A 25,692-nucleotide genomic window follows, 5' to 3' on the forward strand; every position below is an offset into this window, starting at 1 on the left:
ACCCTTCCTTATTAATTATGTGGCCACAATATGATATTTGATTCTGGAAAAATTCGCACTTGGGGCGATTTGCTCGTAGGCCCCGTTCTCTCAGCCTAGTGAGCACCTGCTCCAAATTGGCAAGGTGCTCGTTGTCGTTTTCTCCTGTTACAAGGATGTCGTCTAGGTAGCATTGAGTCCCCGGAATCCCTTGGAGGACTTGCTCCATAGCTCTTTGCCAGATAGCTGGAGCTGATGCTACTCCGAAAACCAGTCGATTGTACTGGTACAGGCCTTTGTGTGTATTTATCGTGAGATACTTTTTAGAGGCCTCTTCAACCTCCATCTGTAGATATGCCTGTGCCAAGTCAATTTGGGTGAAACGTTTCCCTCCGGATAGTGAGGCGAAAATATCTTCTATCCTCGGAAGAGGATACTGTACCGTGTGAAGGACCGGGTTTACAGTCACCTTGAAGTCTCCACAGATGCGAATTTTTCTCTGTTCTTCAGATTTATCATTATTCAACATTTTCTTCATGACTGGGACGATGGGTGTTGCCCACTCGCTCCAATCTATTTTGGATAATACGCCTGCTTTTTCCAAATTCTCCAGCTCTGCCTCGACTGCTGGACGAATTGCGTATGGCACCAGTCTTGCCTTAAAAAACTTGGGAATTGCTGCACCTTCCACTTTTATTGAGGCGGTGATGCCTTTCAAGGTTCCTAGTTTCTCTTGAAACACTTCCTTGGCGTTGGCCAAGATGTCTTTTAATCGTTCAGGTATGACGTCATCATCATTTTTTTCCTTACTGGTCACCGTCAGTGCCTGAATGGAGTGCCAGTCTAAACGTATTTTCCTGATCCATTCACGTCCCAACAGCGGTGGACCACCATCTTGTAGAACGTATAAATACAACTTTTGTATTTCCTTGCCGTTGTATACAACAGGCACCCTTATTTTTCCTTTGGGGTATACTTTCTGCCCCGTATATGTTTTCAAGATAATGGATGTGTCTTTTAAAGGTATATGCGGAAATTGCCGCTCGTAATCCCGTCGATTTATGACGGTCAGAGCTGATCCTGTATCTAGCTCCATTTTAACTGGGGACCCTGCTATCGTGAGGGTAACCCAAATGGTCTGGTAATCTTCTTTGGCAATTACATTATGTAATTTGAGACAGCTTAGTCTCTTGTTTTCGGAGTCGCTATCGCTCTTCTGGTCTTCGGAGCTACTGTCCGTCATCATTTGTACCTTTCTGTATTTTTCTTTATTGATTTTTTTTTTCCTGTCCGTGGATTTTTTTTGTCCAGATCGGCATACCCGTGCAATATGTCCATTCTTTCCGCATTGCCTGCATGCTTTGTCCTTGAACCAGCAGTCCCTCTGATCATGGGTGGATCTGCCGCAGCGATAACATCTCTTGAAACCCTGTGTCATTTCATGGGTGCCGAAGTCCTGTGTCTTTTGTTGTATCTCTGCAGCTCCTCTTGCGGCTGCTTCGTATGATACAGCCATACTGAAAGCCTTGTCCAGTGTTAAATCTTTCTCAGAAAGCAGCCTTTTCTGTGTTCCTTCACTTAGGAGACCGCAGACGAATTTGTCTCGAAGATAATCTGCTAGTCCTGCCCTGAATTGGCAGTGCTTTGATAGCTTTCTTAATTCGGTGAGGTAATCAGCGTTACTTTCATTCTTGTGTTGATTCCTCTTGAAGAATTCGAACCGTTCCGCTATCAGCAGCGGTGTTGGGTTTAAGTGCTCCTGTAGGGTATCAACAATTTCTTTAAAATTCTTGTCCTTTGGTTTGGCTGGAGTGATTAAGTTTCGTAACAGCCCGTATATCTTTGCGCCCATTAGATTTAGAAGTACTGACGCTTTTTTTTCATTTTCTATTCCATTTGCGGTGCAATATACCTCCACTCTTTCCACATATGTGGTCCAATCCTCTATATCGTTATCAAAAGCATCAATATTGCCAGCTTTAGGCATCCTGGAAGAAAAATGGCGCTTCCCACGCTTTTCTTTCTTTTCTGCAGAAAAGATATGGCGCTTCCCGCGCTTCCCCGCCGCTGCTGCTGATGACAACGCTGTTTTCCGCGGGTTTCCCTTCTTTTTATTTATTTATTTACAGGTGGAGACTTGTTCCCGCCGGACTCTATCTGCTAGGTCTGAACGCCGACCTGCTTGCAGCGCCGGCCCTCTCCCGAGTGCTCCCTCCCCATCTGTTACTGCTTGCTTCCGCCTTCGCTGCTTGGCCTCGCTGCAGAGCCAGCCGCTGGAGCCCCAGCCCGACGCCCAGGAAGGATTATTGCAGTACCTGCCACCAGCTCGGCTAGCTGGTGAAACCACAGCTTTTTCTTTTTCTTGCTTTTCTTCGACTTTGGACGCCAGAGGAATCGATGTCCTTGAGGTGCTGCCGAATTGCAGGTAAGTCCGTTTCCAATTCGTCGCCACTGTTGCGTCCGTGTGTTAATAGAGACACTGAAGACAGGAGTTGGTTTCACAGGTGTTTACTGAACAAAGTCTGGAGGGGAACTAAGTGATACAACACAATATATAGGCTTATATAGCCTGAGTGGCCATTACCGGCATTACAGTACACATGGGGCTCTTAAAGGCACATACACTACAATCCCCAGCTTCTGTCGTGACACTACAGACTTCTTACAGAAACTCAGCACCCACAGACCAGTTGAACCAGGAACACTCCTCGCCACGATGGACGTCTCGGCACTCTACACCAGTATCCCCCACGATGACGGCATCGCTGCGACAGCCTCAGTACTCAACACCAACAACAGCCAATCTCCAGACGCCATCCTACAACTCATCCGCTTCATCCTTGACCACAATGTCTTCACCTTCGACAACCAGTTCTTTACCCAAACGCATGGAACAGCCATGGGGACCAAATTCGCACCCCAATACGCCAACATCTTCATGCACAAGTTCGAGCGAGACTTCTTCGCTGCACAGGACCTCCAACCAACGCTATACACCAGATACATCGACGATATTTTCTTCCTATGGACCCACGGCGAAGAATCACTGAAAAGACTACACGATAATATCAACAAGTTCCGTCCCACCATCAAACTCACCATGGACTACTCCTCAGAATCGGTTTCATTCTTGGACACACGAATCTCCATCAAAGACGGACACCTCAGCACTTCACTCTACCGCAAGCCCACGGACAACCTCAGGATGCTCCACTTCTCCAGCTTCCACCCTAATCATGTTAAAGAAGCCATCCCCTATGGACAAGCCCTGCGAATACACAGGATCTGCTCAGGCGAGGAGGAACGCGATGGACACCTACAGACGCTGAAAGACGCCCTCGTAAGAACAGGATATGACGCTCGACTCGTCGATCGACAGTTCCGACGGGCCACAGCACAAAATCGCATAGACCTCCTCAGAAGACAAACGCGGGACACAACCAACAGAGTACCCTTCGTCGTCCAGTACATCCCCGGAGTGGAGAAACTACGCCATGTTCTTCGCAGCCTTCAACATGTCATCGATGATGATGAACACCTCGCTAAGGCCATCCCCACGCCTCCACTACTCGCCTTCAAACAGCCGCCTAACCTCAAACAGACCATCGTTCGCAGCAAATTACCCAGCTTTCAGGAGAACAGCGACCACGACACCACACAACCCTGCCACGGCAACCTCTGCAAGACATGCCAGATCATCAACACAGATACCATCATCACACGTGAGGACACCACCCACCAGGTACATGGTACATACTCATGTGACTCGGCCAACGTTGTCTACCTCATACGTTGCAGGAAATGATGCCCCGGAGCATGGTACATTGGCGAGACCATGCAGACACTGCGACAACGGATGAACGGACACCGCGCAACAATCGCCAGGCAGGAGTGTTCCCTCCCAGTCGGGGAACACTTCAGCAGTCAAGGACATTCAGCCTCCGATCTTCGGGTAAGCATTCTCCGAGGCGGCCTTCGAGATACACGACAACGCAAAATCGTAGAGCAGAAACTGATAGCCAAGTTCCGCACTCATGAGGATGGCCTGAACCGGGATCTTGGGTTCATGTCACGCTACATGTAACCCCACCTGACGTAAGGTCATCCAGACTCGAGTCGTCGTTGGCTGGTTCTCTCTATACAGATGCGGCCGGACCTGCTGTGATTTCCAGCAAAAAATATGTTTTTTGTTTTTCATACAGACCCCAGCATCTGCAACATTTGACCCCTTGTGACCCCACCTCATTGTTCTTTGATGTAATGTTTTCCTGACTGACCTGTTTGGACACCATTCACACCTTTGATTGCCGTGTTTATATCTCTGCCGAGGTGTGATAAATGGCAGTTTGAAAGATTACCTGTAATCATCTGGCATTATTCTCTGACTATATAAGCTGTGTCTTTATGTATCTCTCCACGTCACCTGACGAAGGAGCAGCGCTCCGAAAGCTTGTGATTTCAAATAAAACTGTTGGACTATAACCTGGTGTTGTGTGACTTCTTACATTTATTCGTAATAAGGTGGATGAATTAGCTGCGCAAATAGATGTAAACGGATATGATATAATTGGGATTACGCAGACATGGCTCCAGGATGACTAAGTCTGGGAATTCAACATCAAGGGGTATTCAATATTCAGGAAGGACAGGAAGAAAGGAAAAGGAGGTGGGGTAGCATTGCTGGTTAAAGGGGAGATTAACACAATAGTAAGGAAGGATATTAGCTCTGATGATGTGGAATCTGTATGGGTAGAGCTGAGAAATACCATGGGGCAGAAAACGTTAGTGGGAGTTGTATACAGACCCCCAAACAGTAATGCTGAGGTTGGGGATGGCATTAAATGGGAAATTAGAGACGCTTGCAATAAGGGCACAGAAGTTATCATGGGTGACTTTAATCTACATATAGATTGGGCTAACCAAATTAGTAACAATACTGTGGAGGAGGAATTCCTCGAGTGTATACGGGATGGTTTCCTGGACCAATATGTCGAGGAACCAACTAGAGATCAGGCCATCTTAGACTGGGTATTATGTAATGAGAAAGGATTAATTAGCAATCTTGTTGTGCGAGGCCCCTTGGGGAGGAGCGATCATAATATGATAGAATTCTTCATTAAAATGGAGAGTGAAGTCGTTGACTCAGAGACTAGGGTCCTGAATTAAAATAAAGGAAACTATGATGGTATGAGGCACAAGTTGGCTAGGATGGATTGGGGAACGTTACTTAAAGGGTTGACGGTGGATAGGCAATGGCAAACATTTAAAGATCGCATGGATGAACTACAGAATTTGTTCATCCCTGTTTGGCATAAAAATAAAACAAAAAAGATGACTCAACCGTGGCTAACAAGGAAAATTAGAGATAGCATAAGATCCAAGGAGAGGACATATAATTTGGCCAGAAAAGCAGCAAACCTGAGGATTGGGAGCAGTTTAGGATTCAGCAAAGGAGGACAAAGGGATTAATTAAGAGGGGGAAAATAGATTATGAGAGTAAGCTTTCAGGGAACATAAAAACTGACTGTAAAAGCTTCTATATAAATGTGAAGAGAAAAAGATTGGTGAAGTCAAGCGTAGGTCCCTTGCAGTCAGAATCAGGGGAATTTATAATGGGGAACAAAGAAATGGCAGACCAATTAAATACATACTTTGGTTCTGTCTTCACAAAGGAGGACACAAATAACCTCCCAGAGCTGTCGGGGAACATAGGGTCTAATGAGAGGGAGGAATTGAATGAAATCAGTATTTGTAGGGAAATGGTGTTAGGGAAATTGACGGGATTAAAGGCCGATAAATCCCCAGGGCCTGATAATCTACATCCTAGGGTACTTAAGGAAGTGGCCCTAGAAATAGTAGATGCATTGCTGGTCATCTTCCAAAATTGTATAGACTCTGGAACAGTTCCCATGGATTAGAGGATAGCTAATGTAACCCCACTATTTAAAAAAGGTGGTAGAGAGAAAACGGGGAATTATAGACCAGTAAGTCTGACATCGGTAGTGGGGAAAATGCTAGAGTCCATTATAAAAGATGTAATAGCAGAGCACTTGGAAAACAGTGACAGGATCAGACAAAGTCAACATAGATTTACGAAAGGTAAATCATGCTTGACTAATCTACTGGAATTTTTTGAGGATGTAACTGGTAGAATAGATAAGGGAGAACCAGTGGATGTGGACTTAGGACTAGACAGACTAGATGCAGGAAGGATGTTCCCGATGGCGGAGAGTCCAGACCAGGGGTCACAGTCTAAGGATTAGGGGCAAGCCATTTAGGACTGAGATGAGGAGGAATTTCTTCACCCAGAGAGTGGTGAACCTGTGGAATTCTCTACCACACAAGGCAATTGAGGCCAATTCATTAAATATATTCAAGAAGGAGTTAGATATATTTCTTAAGGCTAAAGGGATCAAGGGATATGGAGAGTAAGCAGGGACAGGGTACTGAATTTGGATGATCAGCCATGATCTCATTAAATGGCAGAACAGCCTCGAGGGGCCGAATGGCCTACTCCTGCTCCTATCTTCTATGTTTCTATGTTTCTAATTGCAGAAAGTGTTTCCCGTCAGTTCTATGGTTACAGTATAATGAACATCAGTGCAGCGCCACACCTGCGTGCAATGCCAACAGAGGAGCAAAAGGTCACAGTATCATACACTGCAATCAATCTACTGTGAGTGATACTCCATGTGTTAGATAGTCCGAACAGAGCACATTGCAGGGCGAAGGTAGAATAATAACATTTATCAAGGAAGAATATGTTTACGAAAGCACAACCAGCCAGCAACTAAACCAGACCTTGGAGACCAGGAGTGACGGTAATAAGTGCTGAGCCAAGCCATACATCCCAAGGAGTCGGTGTGTAACTGGGGCATTCTTTCGTAGAATCATGGAATCACACAGCACAGAAGGAGGCCATTTGGCCCGTCATACCCATGCCAGCTCTTTGAAAGAGCTCTCCAATTAGTCCCTTCTCCATTAGACACACACAGTTTTCCTCTCCCGGCTTGGTGTCGTCCCTAAACTCACCAGAGCTTGCACCTGGCGTTGTGAATAATTATGTAAATGAGGTTAGACCAGAAAAGTAAGTCCTGTTAGCACTTGGGATTTACATAGAATTACATAGAATTTACAGCACAGAATCAGGCCATTCTGCCCAGCTAGTCTATACTCCACACGACCTCCGGCGGAGCAGGTGTTTATGCTCCGCTCGACCTCCTCCCATCTCACTTCATTCTCTCTCCCTCATGTTTGTCCAGCTTCCCCTTAAATGCATCTATGCTTTTCACCTCAAAAACTCCCTGTGGTAGCGAGTTTCACATTCTAACCGCTCTCTGGGTGAAGAAACTTCGGCTAAATTCCCTACTGGATTTATGAGCGCCGATCATATATTTATTGGTCTTCCCTACATCTTCTCTACGTCTACCCTACCAAACACTTGCAAAATCTTAAAGACCTCTATCAGGTCACCCCCTCAGCCGTCTCTTCACTAGAGAAAAGAGTTCCAGCCTGTTCAGCCTTTCCTGATAGTTATAACATCTCAGTGCGGAGATTTAGGCAGCTTTTAAAGTAATGTGGGTAGGTCTTGGCTTTGTGTGATCGTGTAAAACGGGTGAGAGCAAGTCAGCAGCTCTTTTTACATCTCTCCCCATTGAAGTCAACAGAAATCAAAATGGCGAGAGATGTAAAACGGGATGCCGACTAACTATCCCGCGTTTTACACCGTCATACGAAGCCGTGATCGACCCCGTGAAAACTAAATTACAACTGACTTACACCTGAAGATAAAGATCGGCCCCACAGAACGAGAGGGGCAAAGAGAGAGTGGGGGTAATTTTCATCTGCACGCAGGAATCGTGCTCCCAATAGATGGCTCGTCGCTATGGAGTCGGGCAGTGCGGCCCACCTGACCAGGGCCTGCAGCAGCAGCGGCTTAAAGGGGAGGTGTATTTTGTGTCAGGAGCAGAAATAAGCAATACTGAAGCAGCAGGCAACATGAGCGCAAAATCTGCAGCAGCAATGACACACGATTTCAATTCCATTGAGGTGGTAAACTCACAAGCGACTGCCAGATAAAAATGTGTCTTAAAGCTCCATCCATCTTTACTAGAGGATCCCTTTAAGTATCGCTGGATATGGCTGCTTCCCGACTTGTACCGTCATTGGTTGGCAGGCAGGGGCCGAGACTGGTGATGGACAGGAAGGCTAAATGACGTCACTTGACCCCAATTTGCACTGATGCATGAGGCTCCCGCCTGATTCAGGTCAGACTTCTGGCCAGCAGCATTTAAGTCCGCCCAAAAATCGCAAACTGACGTCAATGCAGCGGTACGTCGGCGCGACTGGCAGCCATTTTACTTTGGTTCCGCAACAGCCTAATTTCTGAGCGCAAACGGCGCGGTAACCAAATGAAAATCACCCCCAGTGAGTCAGAGAGAGAACAAGGAGGTCAGAAAGAAAGTGAGAGAGGGAGACATAGGCCTAGAAATTCAGGCGCATCCATTTCTGTGCACATGGGGAGGAGCAGGGAACAGTCCCTACACTGAATTGGTGAGGCCCGAGACACACCCGATTTTGGGTCATTATCATCGGGCCAGCAAGATGCGGAGAGTAACAGGCAGATTGCCAGTGAAGTGGGATAGAAGATTGGGTCACTGCAAAGCCAGCCGAGGCCCTCAGGTAAGTGATGAATGATAAACGGGGGTGACCGGGTCAGGAGGTAGCGGTGGCTGGGGGGGGGAGGTATTGGGGGGATGGGACACGGGCGATCAGAGGGGTGCAGTGGCCAGGGGGATGTATGGGGAGGGGGAACAGCAGCGATCGTGGGGGAGGGTGATGGCCGGACAGAGGTTTTGGGGGGGCAGTGGCGATCGTGGGCGATCGGCTGTGAGGGGGAGGGGGGGAAAGGTGATCGGGATGTGATGGAAATGGTGGCCGACTATGTAGGCTACAGAGACAGAGAGATGGCAAGAAATCAAAAGAGATGGAGAAAGAGATTAATTTCACTTTTGGTGCCATCAAGCAGTTCTAGGCCAGGTGTGAAACTCCCTCTAGCGTGGCGATAACAGAGACCTGGCTCAAAAAAGGGCAGGATTGGGTTTTAAATATTCCTGGATATAAGGTGTTCAGGAAACATAGGGAAGGAAAGAAAGGAGGTGGTGTGACAGTATTGATTAAGGAGAATGTTACAGTGCTGGAGAGAGAGGATGTCCTGGAGGGGTCAAGAACAGAATTTATTTGGTTAGAGTTAAGAATTAACAGAAGTGCCATTACACTATTAGGTGTATTCTATAGGCCATCAACTCATGGGAAAGATATAGAGGAGCAAATTTTCAGGGAAATTACAGGGAGATGCAAGAACTATAGAGTAGTGATAATGGGGGACTTCAGTTATCCCAATATAGACTGGGATAATAATAGTGTAAAGGGCAGAGAGGGGGAAGAATTTCTGAAGTGTGTTCAGGAGAACTTTCTTGATCAGTATGTTTCCGGACCAACGAGGAAGGAGACCTTGGATCTGGTTCTGGGGAATGAGGTGGGGCAAGTGGAGCAAGTGTCAGTAGATTAACAATTAGGGAACAGTGATCACAGTATCATAAGGTTTAGATTAGCTATGGAAAAGGACAGGGAGCAATCTAGAGTATAAATACTTAATTGGAGGAAGGCCAATTTCAGTGGATTGAGAATTAGCCTCACGTCAATACTAGGGAAAATGCTAGAATCTATTATTAAGGACGTGGTAACAGGGCACTTAGAAAATAATAATAGGATTGGGCAGGATCAACACGGATTTATGAAAGAGAAATCGTGTTTGACAAATCTGTTAGAGTTTTTTGAGGTTGTAACTAGCAGAATAGATAAGGGGGAACCAGTGGATGTGGTGTATTTGGATTTTCAGAAGGCATTCGATAAGCTGCCACACAAGAGGTTAGTAAACAAAATTAGGGCTCATGGGATTGGGGGTAATATACCAGCATGGATTGAGGATTGGTTAACGGACAGGAAACAGAGAGTAGGAATAAACGGGTCATTTTCGGGTTGGCAGGCTATAACTAGTGCGGTACCGCAAGGATTGGTGCTTGGGCCTCAGCTATTCACAATCTATATCAATGATTTGGATGAGGGGGCCAAATGTAATATATCCAAGTTTGCTGATGATACAAAGCTGGGTGGGAATGTAAGTTGTGAGGAGGATGCAAAGAGGCTTCAAGGGGATATCGACAGGCTAAGTGAGTGGGCAAGAACATGGCAAATGGAATATAATGTGGAGAAATGTGAAGTTATCCACTTTGGTAGGAAAAATAGAAAAGCAGAGTATTTGTTAAATGGTGAGAGATTGGGAAATGTTGGTGTTCAGAGGGACCTGGGTGTCCTTGTACACGAATCACTGAAAGTTAACATACAGGTACAGCAAGCAATTAGGAAAGCAAATGGTATGTTGGCCTTTATTACAAGAGGATTTGAGTATAAGAGTAAAGACATCTTACTGCAATTATATAGGGCCCTGGCGAGACCACACCTGGAGTATTGTGTACAGTTTTGGTCTCCTTACCTAAGGAAGGATATACTTGCCATAGAGGGAGTGCAATGAAGGTTCACCAGACTGATTCTTGGGATGGGGGGATTGTCCTATGAGCACAGATTGAGTAGACTAGGCCTATATTCTCTAGAGTTTAGAAGAATGAGAGGTGATCTCGTTGAAACATACAAAAATCTTACAGGGCTTGACAGGGTAGATGCAGGGAGGATGTTTCCCCTGGCTGGGGAGACTAAAAACAGGGGTCACAGTCTCAGAATAAGGGGTTAGCCATTTAGGACTGAGATGAGGAGAAATTTCTTCACTCAGAGGGTGGTGAATCTTTGGAATGCTCTACCCCAGAGGGCTGTGGAGGCTCAGTCATTGAGTATACTCAAGACAGAGATCGATAGATTTTTTGATATTAAGGGAATCAAGGGATAGGGGGATAGTGCAGAGAAGTGGAGATGAGGTAGAAGATCAGCCAACCGCTTTCTCAACCTGCCCTGCCACCTTCAACGATTTGTGCACATATACCCACATTATTGAATGGCGGAGCAGGCTCGGTACTAGAAAGGCTGTCTGTACTTAAAGTTGTTAAGTCACCAACACCGGATGGGATGAAATCCAGGATGCTGAGGGAAGTTAAGGAGGAAATCATGGAGGTACTGGCCATAATTTTCCAATCCTCCTTAGATACGGGGAAGGTGCCAGAGGACTGGGGAATTGCAAATGTTACACCCTTGTTCAAAAAAGGGTGTAAAGATAAACCCAGCAACCTCAGTAGTGGGGAAGCTTTTGAAATGATAATCAGGGACGAAGTTAAACAGCCACTTGGACAAGTATTAATTAATTTAGGGAAGCCAGCACATATTTGTTAAAGGCAAATCGTGTTTAACTAACTTGTTCGAGTTTTTTGATGAGGAAACAGAGAGGGTTGATGAGGGCAATGCCGTTGATGTGGTGTACAGGAACTTCCAAAAGGCGTTTGACAAAGTGCCACATAATAGGCTTGCCAGCAAAGTTGAAGCCCATGGAATGAAAGGGACAGTGGCAGCATGGATACAAAATTGGCTAAGTAACAGAAATCAGAGAGTAGCGGTGAACGGTTGTTTTTCAGACTGGAGGAAGGTGTACAGTGGTGTTCCCCAGGGGTCAGTACTAGGACCACTGCTTTTCTTGATATATATTAATGATTTGGACGTGGGTGTACGGGGCACAATTTCAAAATTTGCAGATGACACAAAACTTGGAAGTACAGTGAACAGTGAGGAGGAGAGTGATAGACTTCAGGAAGACATAGACAGGCTGGTGGAATGGGCGGACACGTGACAGATGAAATTTAACGCAGAAAAGTGCGAAGTGATACATTTTGGTAGGAAGAATGAGGAGAGGCAATATAAACTAAAGGGTACAATCCTAAAGGTGGTGCATGAACAGAGAGACCTGGGAGTGTATGTGCACAAATTGTTGAAGGTGGCAGGGCAGGTTGAGAAAGTGGTTAAAAAAGCATACGGGATCCTGGGCTTCATAAATAGAGGCATAGAGTACAAAAGCAAGGAAGTTATGATAAACCTTTATAAAACACTGGTTCAGCCTCGACTGGAGTATTGTGTCCAATTCTGGGCACCGCACTTTAGGAAGGATGTGAAGGCCTTAGAGAGGGTGCAGAAAAGATTCACGAGAATGATTCCTGGGATGAGGGACTTCAGTTGCGTGGATAGACTGGAGAAGCTGGAGTTGTTCTCCTTAGAGCAGAGAAGATTGAGAGGAGATTTGATAGAGGTGTTCAAAATCATGAGGGGTCTAGACAGAGTAGATAGAGAGAAACTGTTCCCATTGGCGGAAGGGTCGAGAACCAGAGGACACAGGTTTAAGGTGATTGGCAGAAGAACCAAAGGCAACATGAGGAAAAGCTTTTTTACACAGCGAGTGGTTAGGATCTGGAATGCACTGCCTGAAAGGGTGGTGGAGGCAGACTCAATCATGGCTTTCAAAAGGGAATTGGATAAGTGCCTGAAGGAAAAAAATTTGTAGGGCTACGGGGAAAGGGCGGGGGAGTGGGACTAGCTGAAGTGCTCTTGTAGAGAGCCGGCACGGGCTCGACGGGCCAAATGGCCTCCTTCTGTACTGTAACCATTCTAGGATTCGAGGTGAACCAGCCTCGGAGAGGAACAGTCCTACTACATCAAATTAAAATTTACATTTCCCGAAACAGCTGTCTTTGCCAATTTAGTATCGATTTGTGCTGAAGTGTTATCAGTTTTCTGCCCTAGGAACTGGGTTGAAACCTCACCAAACTCAGTCACATAGAATCTTCACAGCCAGCACCAAGAGGAATCTCTGATCCCGACAGTCTGTCCTAAATAAATGCACCACCCAATCACTAGTGAAAGAGGGGTTTACAAACCTCTCCACTCTCACGGTACACACACTTACCTTCAGGAAGCCGTAACAGAGCAGCGAGCTCAGCTGGGATCTCGAGCATGCCAACATCCTGCAGCGAGATAGAGAAAGACATTATAGGAAACTCTTTTTTATCTGGCACCGACAGGACCGGCGTGGTGCCGGCTTATCAAAAAGTCCGGATTACAGAGAGGTATAGTAAAAGGTACGAGAGCTCCGTACACAGCATCAAATCCAGGCTTCCCTGTTGGTTAGCAACAGGTGCAGGAACCCCGGCCACAGACCAAGCATCCCTGTTGCTTAGCAACAAGTGCAGGAACCCCGATTACACAGCCACAGATCCAGGAACGGCCACTAATATGAAGTAAAACTTACCTGAACCTACTCCTGAATTTTGCCGGTTAACAGAGATTTCCGGTTATTTAGGTGCCGGTAAATCGAGAGTTTCCTGTAATTGATGGTGCCCAGGTGACAAGAGACGTTTGTGTGTGTGTCGCACTGTAAGGTCCAAGTGAAAGAGCTTAGGGAGCTTGCAGTGTGTTTATCGGGTCTTGTTGGAGGAGCACCTCACTGAGAGATGGATGACATTGTGATTGGATTTATTTATCACTGGCTGGGATTGCACTGATAATTAACATCAATCAGTAAAGTTCAGTTTTTAATTACACTTGATTTCAGGGTTTTCACCAGCATTATGGGGATTGCATCTTTTTTACCACTGAAATTGGCAAGTCAGTAGCCTGGGTGATAATTCACCAGAAGGTTTCATAGGGTAAATCTTGCAAGGTGAAGCTCCCACTGTGGAGCCTCATTCAATGGGAGCACGGATCAGAGAATGTGGCACAGTCAGCGTTCCCGATTCCTGGTGCTCCCAATTATCTGGTCAGTTGAACGAACTGACCTACGCACCTGATTTGTGAATCCATGCTCCGCAGTGAGAGCCAAGCCTCGCAAAACTGACCCGGACATATTTACTGGCCAACCTCCTGTGGCATTGCCCACAGACACAAGGAAAATTAAACTGTGTCTCTCCCTGTAGTTGTTTCTCTGCCTGTCTCCTACTCTATTTTTTTCTCTTTATTTCTGTTTATCTACCATTATTTTCACCTCTCGCTGTCCCTCTTTGTATCTCTCTGTCTCTGTCTCTCTGCATGCCTCCCTTCTGTCAACACAGGAACACACAACTATCAGTGTTGCACCACGCAACACTGATAATACTGATGTTATCTAATCATAGAACATAGAATATTGAGGTATATAAAGTATTAAGCAGCATAGATAACATCAAGCTGGAATATTATTTCAGAGTAATTCAGGAATGTCGTAGAGGTTATCAATTTAAATTAGTGGAAAGTAATTCTGAAGCGGACTCAGAAGTTACAGCACAGAAGGAGTCCATTCGGCCCATCGTCGATGTTCCACTGCTAGCATTTCAACTGGAGCTGTCTACTCTGGTACCATTTCCCTGCCCTTTCCCCGTATCTTTTTACATTCTCTCTTTCCAAATACTCATCCCAATTCCCTTTCAAATTATGTTATAATCTTTCACTCAATAGCTCCTTGTCCATCATCTAAAATACCCTCAGTGTGAAAACATCTCTTCTAACTTCATTCTTCTGATAATCGTTCTCCGTCTATGTCCCCTTGCTCATTCCAGTCAATCACAGAATTATAGAATCATGTAATTATAGAAACTTACAGCACAGAAGGAGACCATTCGGCCCGTCGTGCCTGTGCTGGCTCTTTGAAAGAGCAGCCGCACTGAGTCTCACATCCCCGCTTTTTGTCCATAACCCTGTAAGTTCCTCATCCTCAAGTACCTGTCCAACTCCTTTTAAAATTGAATGGAGAACGCGTCTAGATTTTCAAATAAGCTTCAATCACTTTTTCTTTTAAAAATAAAACTCCATCTGCATTGCTTATTTTCCTGTCACTGCCCCTCCTCAGTGTCCAAGTGCTATGCCCCAGCAGCACCAGAACGATATAAAGGAGACACTTCAATCCATGGAGGTGACCTATGCACCATTGTGGTTTATAAAACACCTGGTGCCATTGTTGGAAAGATTAAACACCCCACAACTACTGAATAAGAAGGGAGACTGCACAGGACTCACCATTCCCACTGCTGTTCCTTGTCCCCTGGTCCTTGTATGTATCCTTTGATTCCACGGTGTCTTGAACAGCTACAAACAGAAGCCGTAAGTATGAGACGCTCACTGTCACACATCCGACCAGCCAACACCCACTATTTCCTACCGACTTGTACATCCCCTTCTCTCCCACCAGCCCCCCACGCACCCACACCAGCCCCCCACGCCCACCAGCCCCCCACGCCCACCATCCCCCCCACGCCCACCAGCCCCTCCCACGCCCACCAGCCCCCCATGCCCGCCATCCCCCCCATGCCCCCCACGCCCTCCGGCCCCACCCACGCCCCCCACGCCCACCAGTCCCCCACGTCCCCACCCCTCACGCCCCCCACGCCCACCAGCCCCCCACGCCGCCACACCCCCCATGCCCCTTCTTGAAGGCATTGACTCTTTCTGGGATGTGGTTGCGCTGGTGCTGACTGCACTTCAGTGTCTCACCCATTCTTCACAAGCGACTCTGAGCAGTGAGAGTCAACTGGCTATTCCACTGTGGAGAGCATCGTTGTCGAGCCGGATCCTGTCCCAACATCCGCATGTTCCTGCAGCCATTGGAAGCATCCTCCTTAGCTGAGAGACACTGGGACCAATCGTAGGGCCTCTACTGCTCCCCAGATCAGACCGTCTCCCTCAGCTAGGTCAAACCTGGGATTTTGCTGTTCTATATGGGCGCATTTACCTCATTGAATGCTCCAACCCACGCACAACCAGATCAAACTCAGATTGTCCCTCACCCAGTTTCAACCTGTCTCCCATCTTTGAACCACTCTAGACTCAGGCTATCTCTCAACACTTTAATGAGTAACTTATCGACCATCCTAACGAAAGCCTCCAGCGCACTTACTACAAATAGCATTTCTGAGCACGGACTGGGCCCAGTCAAACACTCCTCTTTCACAAAACTCCTGCTCTATTGCTTCAGTGTCGGAGTTAAACAAGCGCGACACTGAATCGGTTCGAGACAGAACCCAGAGGAGGCAGAACAACCTCCATCTCAGCTTCCCACACCCTCTAACACCAGCCCGGTACCGATCAGCCCCAGCTTCTGCTCTCAGATTTCAAATACCTGCTTCCTCCTTTTCTACTGTTTAAACGCAGATTCCGTTACCAGTGGAATTCCTTCCTTCTGCATGGTGCTTAAGCCCAGACTGAGTGTTTTTGTAAAGCGTAGCAAGATGCCATAGACACTGCACGCATTGCCTTACTGTACCAAAGTCCACACAGGGAAAGGAAAGCAGGCTTTACTGCGGTTGAACTTTGTTCGGTCATTGTTGTCAATGCGTCATTCCAGGTAATTGGACGTGAGTTACTTCTCAACGGACTTCACTTTACCAGAACACATTGACACTCCCTGACCCATGGAATAGCAGAGGTGGGGCTATGTGCCGATCGCCTACAACAAGGTAGTCAAGTGGCTCGGGCCTCGTCTCACAAGGATCTGTGTCGGGGCTTCAACTATTCACCGTATTTATTAATAACGTAGATGATGGGATAGAAAGCCACATATCCAAGTTTGCAGATGACGCAAAGATAGATGGCATTGTAAGCAATGTAGATGGAAGCATAAAATTACAAAGAGATATTAATAGATTAAACGAATGGGCAAAACTGCGGCACATGGATTTCAATGTAGGCAACTGTGAGGTCATCCACTTTGGACATAAAAAGAATAGAGCAGGGTACTTTCTAAATGGTGAAAAGCTAGAAACAGTGGAGGTCCAAAGAGACTTGGGGATCCAGGTACATAGGGGGAAAAATTTGTTAGCGACACTTTTGGGTTGCTACCATCGCCTGGGTGATAAATTTAGCACCTGGCGAAAAATTGCGCTGGCGATCGGTAAATTCAGTTTTAGCGCCCCAAGAGGGAGGTGGAGCGCTAATTCACGCATTCCACTTCCTTCTTAGAGCGCTAACCCTGAATATCAGGGCGGTGTGTACTGCAGTGCGACGCACTAGGCCACGTAGCACTGCCACATGGGAGGGCTCCCCCCTCATTAAAGGGGAGGAACCAAGCCCACAACTCTGCGGGGCCCTACCTGGACCACCAGGTGCCGGCAGCCCGGCACACAAGAGGAGTGCCGGGCTGCCAGATCGCGGCACGGACCCCGCGTTCAAGGAGGCAACAGGCCGTGACTAGTAAGTCGGAAGATTTTTTTTTCCCGCCCGCCACCTCCCCTTTACTTAGCACCCCGCGAGCCTTCTGCCGCTCCCTTCCTGCCCCCTGAATCGGTCGCTGTCATCGCCCGGCGCAGATTCAGGGGGCGCGGGCCAATTTTGCAGGTGGGGCAAAAACGGGGTGTTGCGCCCGGTGATGATGTCATCATCGCCTGTGCAGCGGAGCGGGGCGTTACCGGTTACCGCTGCCGCTAAACTCTCACTGAATTTAGTGGGAGTCGTTAGCAGGGCTGCGGCCAGGTGAAAAGTCGTTTGCGCCCCGTTAGCGCCCCCCGGGGGACGCTAACGAGAGGCGCAAATGCACCGAATTTCTAGCCCATTATATAGATCATTAAAATGTCATGGGCAGGCACAGAAAATAATCAAAAAGGCTAGTGGAATGCTGGCCTTTATATGTAGAGGGCTAGAGTACAAGGGGGTAGAAGTTATGCTGCAGCTGTACAAAGCCCTGGTTAGACCACACCTGGAGCACTGGGAGCAGTTCTGGGCACCACACCTTAGGAAGGGTATATTGGCCTTGGAGGGAGTGCAACGTAGGTTTACCAGAATGATACCTGGACTTAAAGGGTTAAATTACGAGGAGAGATTACACAAACTAGGGTTATATTCCCCGGAATTTAGAAGGTTAAGGGGTGATTTGATCAAAGTTTTCAAGATATTAAGGGGAACTGAAGGGTTGATAGAGAGAAACTATTTCCGCTGGTTGGGGAGTCGGGGACTAGGGGACATAGTCTAAAATTTAGAGCCAGACCTTTCAGGAGTGAAATTAGGAAACACTTCTACACACAAAGGATGGTAGAAGTTTGGAACTCTTTTCCACAAATGGCAGTTGATGCGCTGTCAATTGTTAATTTTAAGTCTTGAGATTGCTAGATTTTTGTTAACCAAAAGTTTTAAGGGATACGGGGCAAAGGTGTTAGGTGGCCTACTCCTGTTCCTATGTTCTTGTGTACAGCACAGAAACAGGCCATTCGGCCCAACAGGTCTGTGCCGGTGTTTATGCTCCACACAAGCCTCCTCCCACCTCTCTTCATCTCACCCCATCAACATATCCTTCGATTCCTTTCTCCCTCATGTACTTATCGAGCTTCCCCTTAAATGCATTGTTAGAAGAAAACCAAAAGATATATTTATTGCACGAGGAACACTCTGAAAGTTGAATCCTAAGAGCGTTTCAATCAAATCATTTCACTCTCAAATGTTTTTGAAGATAGGAACCCCAACATCCACTTAAACCCATAAGTAACTGTAGGAGTAACAGTACTGGGAGCTCCTTTATAAACGTGCATTGGTCAGATTAGATGCAGTAACCGAGGACAACTAGTTGTTGAGTGTGACAAGGAGAGATGAGATCAGTTTGTAGGAATCCTTGCACTACTGCCAGTGTCTGGTAGCATCTCTGTAAACTTTATCAAGATATACAGGGGAAAGAACTGTTCCACTGGGACAGGATGGGGCCATTTGGACCTGTCCTGTCCTGACCTTGTTTCAGAATATATGATAATCCATTGGGTCCAGTGAAGCTCCAACAACTTTTGGCAATGTTATTCTGCCCGAGCAGAGAGGTAGTGGGGTAAATACTTGTCACTGAAGGTATGAGCACCTAACCTGGACATGTTATTATCTTTCCCTCATAGCTGAGTGATTATATTGAAGCATTCAGTAACTGCTATCACAAGACTGTATGAATAGCCATGGCCTTACACAGTGTAGCACTCTAGATCTGCTACAGCTTAGAATTTTCAAACCACTTTTAAAAGTATCATACAAATTTTTCACCTCATTATTAGTTTGGGGATTGTAGCAAAAAGTGAGCAATTCACACTGTAAATATTATCAGCTGCCCTGTCTTTCTTTGTGTAACCCACGGATACCAAGATATCCTAACTGAGGTGAGTACGAATGACAGACTGAGTCGTCCAATGGCACGCTAACCACTCCATGATCACAGCTCTGCTCAGCCACAGCTGCAAACAAAGACCGTCTGGCTGTTGTGATTATTGTGCCTCGTTGGGAATCGTGCCTCCCTTCAGGCTGGTACAGTCATGGGTTCAAGTCCCTCTCCAGAGACTTGAGCACATAATCCAGGCCGACACTCCCAGTGCAGTACTGAGGGAGTGCTGCACTGTCGGAGGTGCCGTCTTTTAGATGTTAAACCGAGGCCCTGTCTCCCCTCTCAGGTGGACGTAAAAGATCCCATGGCACTATTTCAAAGAAGAACAGGGGAGTTCTCCCGGCGTCCTGGCCGATATTTATCCCTCAACCAACAATAAAACAGATTAACTGATCATTATCACATTGCTGTTTGTGGGATCTTGCTGTGCACAAATTGGCTGCAGCATTTCCTACATTACAACAGTGACTGCACTTCAAAAGTACTTTACTGGCTGTAAAGCACTTTGGGACGTCCTGAGGTTGTGAAAGGGGGATATATAAATGCAAGTCTTTCTTTCTTTCAATCTGCCAACAGTTGCTTACAGAGTATTGATTTTGTTTGGAACACATAAGGTCAAGTGGGAGCATTAGCTTCCTGGAGTTGTCAAGAAAACAAATTCAATCTAAATGTTGATAGTGCCCTTGGTCTGTTTGGTGGGTGTTTATGAGAACATGGGAACACCACCACCTCCAAGTTCCCCTCCAAGTCTCACACCATCCTGACTTGGAAACATATCGCCGATCCTTCATCGTCGCTGGGTCAAAATCCTGGAGCTCCCTCCCTAACAGCACTGTGGGAGCACCTTCACCACACGGACTGCAGCGGTTCAAGAAGGCAGCTCACCACCACCTTCTCGAGGGCAACTAGAGATGGGCAATAAATGCTGGGCTTGCCAGCGACGCCCACATCCCATAAACGAATAAAAAAAAATGATGCAGGTGCCTGCAGGATTATAGTGTGATGTAATTGACCCAAAATATATCAGGTCATATCAGAGCCCCCTCCCGCTGAGGTGTATTTCTATAGATTCTTCAATGTGTTGGTGTGTTGCTATAAATTGCTGTGTATTGTTCTGCGTTTCTCTAGGTTACTGTGGTGATATGTGTCATGCACATTAGTGTGTCTTTCTATAGGTTTCTGGGTGTGTCGCTGAGTGTTTCTACAGGTTATTGTTTGTAACTGTGTGTTCCTATAGATTATCATGTGTGTCCATATGTATTTCTATAGACTAATCTAATCCCATAATCCTGCTCACTCCCCATACTCTTTAATCACCAAGAAATCCAACAGGGAATTCAGGAGAAACTTCTTTACCCAGAGAGTGGTGAGAATGTGGAACTCGCTACCACAGGGAGTGGTTGAGGCGAATAGTATAGATGCATTGAAGGGGAGGCTGGACAAGCATATGAGGGAGAAGGGAATAGAGGGTGATGCTGATAGAGTTAGATGAGGAAAGACTGGAGGAGGCTCGAGTGGAGCATAAACACCGCATGGACTGGTTGGGCCGAATGGCCTGTTTCTGTGCCGTATATCCTGTGTAATTCTATGTTACAACTTTGTGCATTTCTATAGATTATCACATTTGTCCATGTGCGTTTCTATAGATTATCATGTGTGTGTTTGTATAGATTATCATGTGTGTCAGTGTGTGCTTCTACAGGTTGCTAGTGAGTGTCAGTGCATCTTTTCTGTAAGTTGCTGCACCTGATGGTATAGTACGTGTTTATATCATTTGCCACATGTGTTTCTATAGGTAGTTGGCAGGTGTTGATGAGTGCTTCTGTAGGGTGCTGGTGAAGGTTGGTCCGTGTTTGTATAGGTTACTGGCAATTATCAATCAATGTTCCCTGTAATTTTTTGGGGACTGCGCGGCCCATTCAAAATACCGCACATGCGCGGTTTTTCTATTTAAAAGCCAGCAAGTCGGCTGCGCGGGACCCCTGGAGCGCTGCGCGGGACCCCTGGAGCACTGCGCGGGACCCTTGGAGTGCTGCGCGGCCACGGGTCAATGTGTATTTCTACAGGTCACTGTATGTGTCTTAGTGCATTTCTCTCGGTTGTTGGTTTCCACTCTGTGTTTCTGTAGTTTGCTGTGAGTCATCTGTGTTTCTGTTGCTTGCCGTGCATGTCAGTGTGTCGGGTGTGTCAGAGTGTCGCTGTGCGTTGACATGTTGGTGTGCATTTGTGTACAGTGGTGTATGTTGATGTGTCAATGTGTGTGTGTGTGCACCAGGCTGTGTGTTGACGTGTTGCGTGCATTTGTGCTCTGTGCTCTGTGTCAGTGTGTTTCCATTTCTGTCTGTGTACAGTGCCAGTCTGAGCTCTTGTCTTATTTCCCGGCTTTATACCTTGCTATAAATAGGCCAGTACCACTGTTGATTCTATTGGCTGTAAACGCATAAATATTGGGGCTGTAAGCTTTTCATCTGTTGCTAGGATACATTCCTGATGTGATACTTGTGTTCGGTATTGAATACTCCTCCCATTCCAAAGTGAGGAGTTCTCTTTGTCATAGGTTAACTCCTGACCCTGACAAAGTACACGCAGCGTTTGAGTGGCACTATCATTAATCACTGGCCTTTGGAACATACTTTATGTGACACAGGTTGTACAGAGCCTCGCCCTGCTCCTGAGCAGCTCTGCAATGATTCCTGTGTTGATTCATATCCTTTAATAACTTGTTTACCTCACTAAAGTTACGGCCATGATGTGAACATTGCTCCTCACCCACACCCCTAGTTTAAACTCATCAGGGCAGTTACACTCAGTCACTCACACACACATGCACACACTTAACACACACGGGGCTCGATTTTCAATGGGCCGTGGAGGTGTGATTGGAAGTGTGTGGGGAGTTAAAATCACGAAAACTGGTGGGCGGGCGGGACCCTCCGCCCCCACCCCCCCGCCGCCTGGTTCCCGACTCCGAGCAACTTTAACTCAATCGTGTCTAATGGTCCCAACTCCGTCCTGCCTCCAACAGGCGGGATAGGTCGTTAAGGCCCTTAACAAGCACTAAATAGCCTTTATAATCCTCTTTTGAAAGGCCCTTGCAAATTTAACCCTTTTCCCACGTTAAACACGCCTGGTGGGAAACACAACGGTGAAACCTGGCGGAACACTATTGGATTGCTGACTATCAGCTGCAGGTCAACCATTAAAGAGGAGATTTGATCAGCCATCATTTGCAGGTGGCAGGACTTAGTGGTCTCAGGTCTGGGGCAACTTTTAGAAGGCTTAACCACACCTGTGGAAGGTTGGAGCCTGACACCTGTTATATCCGTGTATCTTAATGTTGTGTCCTTCAATAATCAGACTGCAGGGAACGATTCAACAGGTGTTTACTGAATGAGGGTTACTCTAGAACTAACTGTACAGATCACTACTCAGGGTTTATATACAGGTGTGGTCACTGCCGGTACTACAGTATACAGGAGCTGTAAAAAGTAGTTCTCTCCCTTAAGGTATATATATATTACATACATTACAACACCCATCTCCAGTGTGACCTCCTGGGAAACCCCTCTCGCCACCTTCACTAAGCGCTTCCTCAACTGAGGCATATACCAGAAGCATGGGAGCCATTTATTTCCTTCCCTTCTGGGCATTAGAGGAGCTCGAGCACCAGCCGTGGCAGCAGCAGAACCAGGAACAACAGTAGCAGCAACAGGAGCGCCAGGCTGCTGCTCACCCACCTGAAGCTGCACAGGCCAGAAGGAGCCAGCGCTTGCAAGTGGCTTGAGAACACCTTGCTGCATATCAGGGGGGGCATGGGGACCCATATCTGCACTGGCAGACCTACTCAGAAGGACTTCCATGAAGGTCTGGTTTCTCTGCTCAATAGATGACCATCACTCCTCCAAAGATGTCATTCTATTATGAACACTCACCATGTTTTCTGCACTCTGGTGACTTATCACCTCCATTGAGGTTGCCATCCTTTTCATGGTGATGCATTGATGCGCCAATGACTCCACAAAGGCTCTGCTCATGTTCGCTATGGACTCCTCCATTTGCTCCACACTCGCAGCGACCCTGGAGACAAAACCTGCCAGAGACTCCTGCATCTGTTTCTGGAGTTCCAGCACCTCTGATCTTATGGATGGACCCAGAGGCAGAGGGTCGACATGCAGCTGAGCCGAGCTGCGCCCTCCGACTAGGACTTTCCACTGCTGTCCCTGTCTTCACAATCTGCTGATGCTCACTTGTGAGCTGTGATACACCAGGTGACAACATTACTCTATCTCGCGATGGTCCCACCGAGGCGTGAGTGTCTGTGCTGGTGCTGGGTGCGCTGAATTCTGCTGACGCTGCGCCCTCAGAGGTTGCAGCTTCCTCTGAGGAGTCTGGATGCTCAGGCTCTTCCGCCTGGATAGTGGGGATGGCTGCTTGCGATGGTCCTGTGGGGGAGTAAAGGAAAGAGTTAGAGATGTGATGCCAAGGTTACATGCACATTGCATATTGCAGATGATCATAAGTCAATCTGTTAGAGCTTCAGTATCATTATCAGCGACTCATGCAATGTCAATGAGGGAGATGTAAAACTATTCTGTCACCAGCTTGCTGTGATGCACCCGTCTGTCCGTCCCCTGCTTGCGCATCTTCCTCCACTCCTATGATCTCCAGGGCCGCCTCCTCCCAGGGGGTGAGGTGGGCTAGTGAGGGTGGCCCTCCTCCTGTCCTCGCTCTTTCTCGCTTATTGTGAGCTCTCTTTTCCTGCAATGAGGGAGTGAGAATGAAGGAGTGAGTGTAGAGATTCCATAGCATAGATACTTAGAAGAAGACAAAGATGGAGTGATGTGGCAAGACCAAGGGCCCTCCCTGTGTGTTGTCAGTTGTTTTCATAGCATCACAGTGATAGGGCTGCATAGTCGAATAGTTAGGTGAAGTGACCACAGAGGGAAAGGGAATGGGTAAGGGTGCAGGGATGTCAGTGTCAAGTGGGATGTGGAGGAAGAGATTGCTAAAGCTGAGTGCTGGTGAGGAAAGGCAATGGGGATCAGATTGAGGGTGATGGGAAATTCATACTCACTTTTCCAGTGCGCTGAAGGTCATGAAATCTCTTCCTGCACTGAATCCAGGTTCTGCGGGGTACTGATAATGAGTTGACCTCCTCTGCCACCTGGATCCACACAGCCTTGGTCTGCTGGGGAGGCTTCTTCCTCCCTGAAGAAGGGAAGAGCACCTCTTTATGTGCTCTTGCTCCCTCAACTAAAGCCTGCAAGGCAATGTCATCAAACCTGGGAGCAGACCTAGGTCTCTGGCTGGTCATTCTGCCTCCAGGTCGCTCTAACATGAAAGGCCAAAAGGTTGGCAGTCTGCAGAAGAAGCAAGGCTTGTTGCAGACCTTAAATGCAACAGCAATGATGATGTCATCAGAGGGGACTTTCAGTCAGGAAAAACTCAGTTGCCAAGAGTTCCCACACGTTAGAAATCAATTGGACAATTAAATTAAAATTGCATCAATCTCCCACATCCATTTAGATTCGGGTGGATAACACGAAATGCGGATAACACGACACCATCCCACACCTGAGTTAAAATCCAGCCCACTGACTCTCACAAATACCATAATCCAGGACAAAATGAATTGTCACTTGTAAGAACGTGAGTTAATAAAATGACAACCAAATATGAGTTTTTTTTAAAGGAGGGAGGAGAGGAGGGGAGAGGAGAGGGGAGGAATGGGGAGGGGAGGAGAGGGGAGGGGAGGAGAGGGGGGAGGAGAGGCGAGAAGAGGAGAGGGGGGGAGGAGAGGGGAGGAGAGGGGGGGCGGGAAGGAGAGGGGAGGGGAGGAGAGGGGAGTGGAGGGGAGCAGAGGGGAGGTGAATGGATGGGAGGAGAGGGGAGGGGAATGGAGGGGAGGAGAGGGGAAGAGAGGGGAGGAGAGGGGAGGAGAGGAGAGAGGAGAGGGGAGAGGGGAGGGGAATGGAGGGGAGGAGAGGGGAAGAGAGGGGAGGGGAGGAGAGGAGAGGAGAGGGGAGGAGAGGGGGGCGGGGAGGGGAGGAGAGGGGGGCGGGAAGGAGAGGGGAGGGGAGGAGAGGGGAGTGGAGGGGAGCAAAGGGGAGGTGAATGGATGGGAGGAGAGGAGAGGGGAGGAGAGGAGAGGGGATGGGAGGAGAGGGGAGGGGAGGAGAGGGGAGGGGAGGAGAGGGGAGGGGAGGGGAGGGGAGGAGAGGGGAGGGGAATGGAGGGGAGGAGAGGGGAAGAGAGGGGAGGGGAGGAGAGGAGAGGAGAGGAGAGGGGAGGGGAGGGGAGGGGAGGGGAAGAGAGGGGAGGGCAGGAGAGGAGAGGGGAGGAGAGGAGAGGGGAGAGGGGAGGAGAGGGGAGTGGAGGGGAATGGAGGGGAGAGGAGGGGAGGGGAGAGGAGGGGAGAGGAGGGGAGCGGTGGGGAGGGGAGGGGAGGAGAGGGGGGGGAGGAGAGGGGAGGAGAGGGGAGGGAGAGGAGGGGAGGGGTGGGGAGGGGAGGAGAGGGGAGGGGAGGAGAGGAGAGAAGAGGGGAGGAGAGGGGAGGGGAGGGGAGGAGAGGG

General features: G+C 47.7%; 1 protein-coding gene across 1 annotated transcript in view; it reads right to left on the bottom strand.

Annotated features, from left to right (window-relative positions):
* LOC147102608 (unconventional myosin-XVB-like) overlaps positions 1-15,511 on the bottom strand; it is a 326,297-nt gene extending 310,786 nt beyond the window's left edge. Inside the window, exons 1-3 of the mRNA XM_085963249.1 lie at positions 15,493-15,511; positions 15,019-15,087; positions 12,938-12,995 (exon numbers count right to left, since the gene is read on the bottom strand). Of these exons, the coding sequence (XP_085819375.1) occupies positions 12,938-12,994 (57 nt within the window). The 5' untranslated portion in view covers position 12,995; positions 15,019-15,087; positions 15,493-15,511. The remainder of the gene's footprint in view (positions 1-12,937; positions 12,996-15,018; positions 15,088-15,492) is intronic.
* Between the last annotated feature and the right edge of the window lie 10,181 nt (positions 15,512-25,692).

This window comes from Somniosus microcephalus, chromosome 21 (genome assembly GCF_052327205.1).
Source record: "Somniosus microcephalus isolate GS21.2 chromosome 21, FLI_Smic_1.0, whole genome shotgun sequence".
In the NCBI taxonomy this organism is placed as follows: domain Eukaryota; kingdom Metazoa; phylum Chordata; class Chondrichthyes; order Squaliformes; family Somniosidae; genus Somniosus; species Somniosus microcephalus.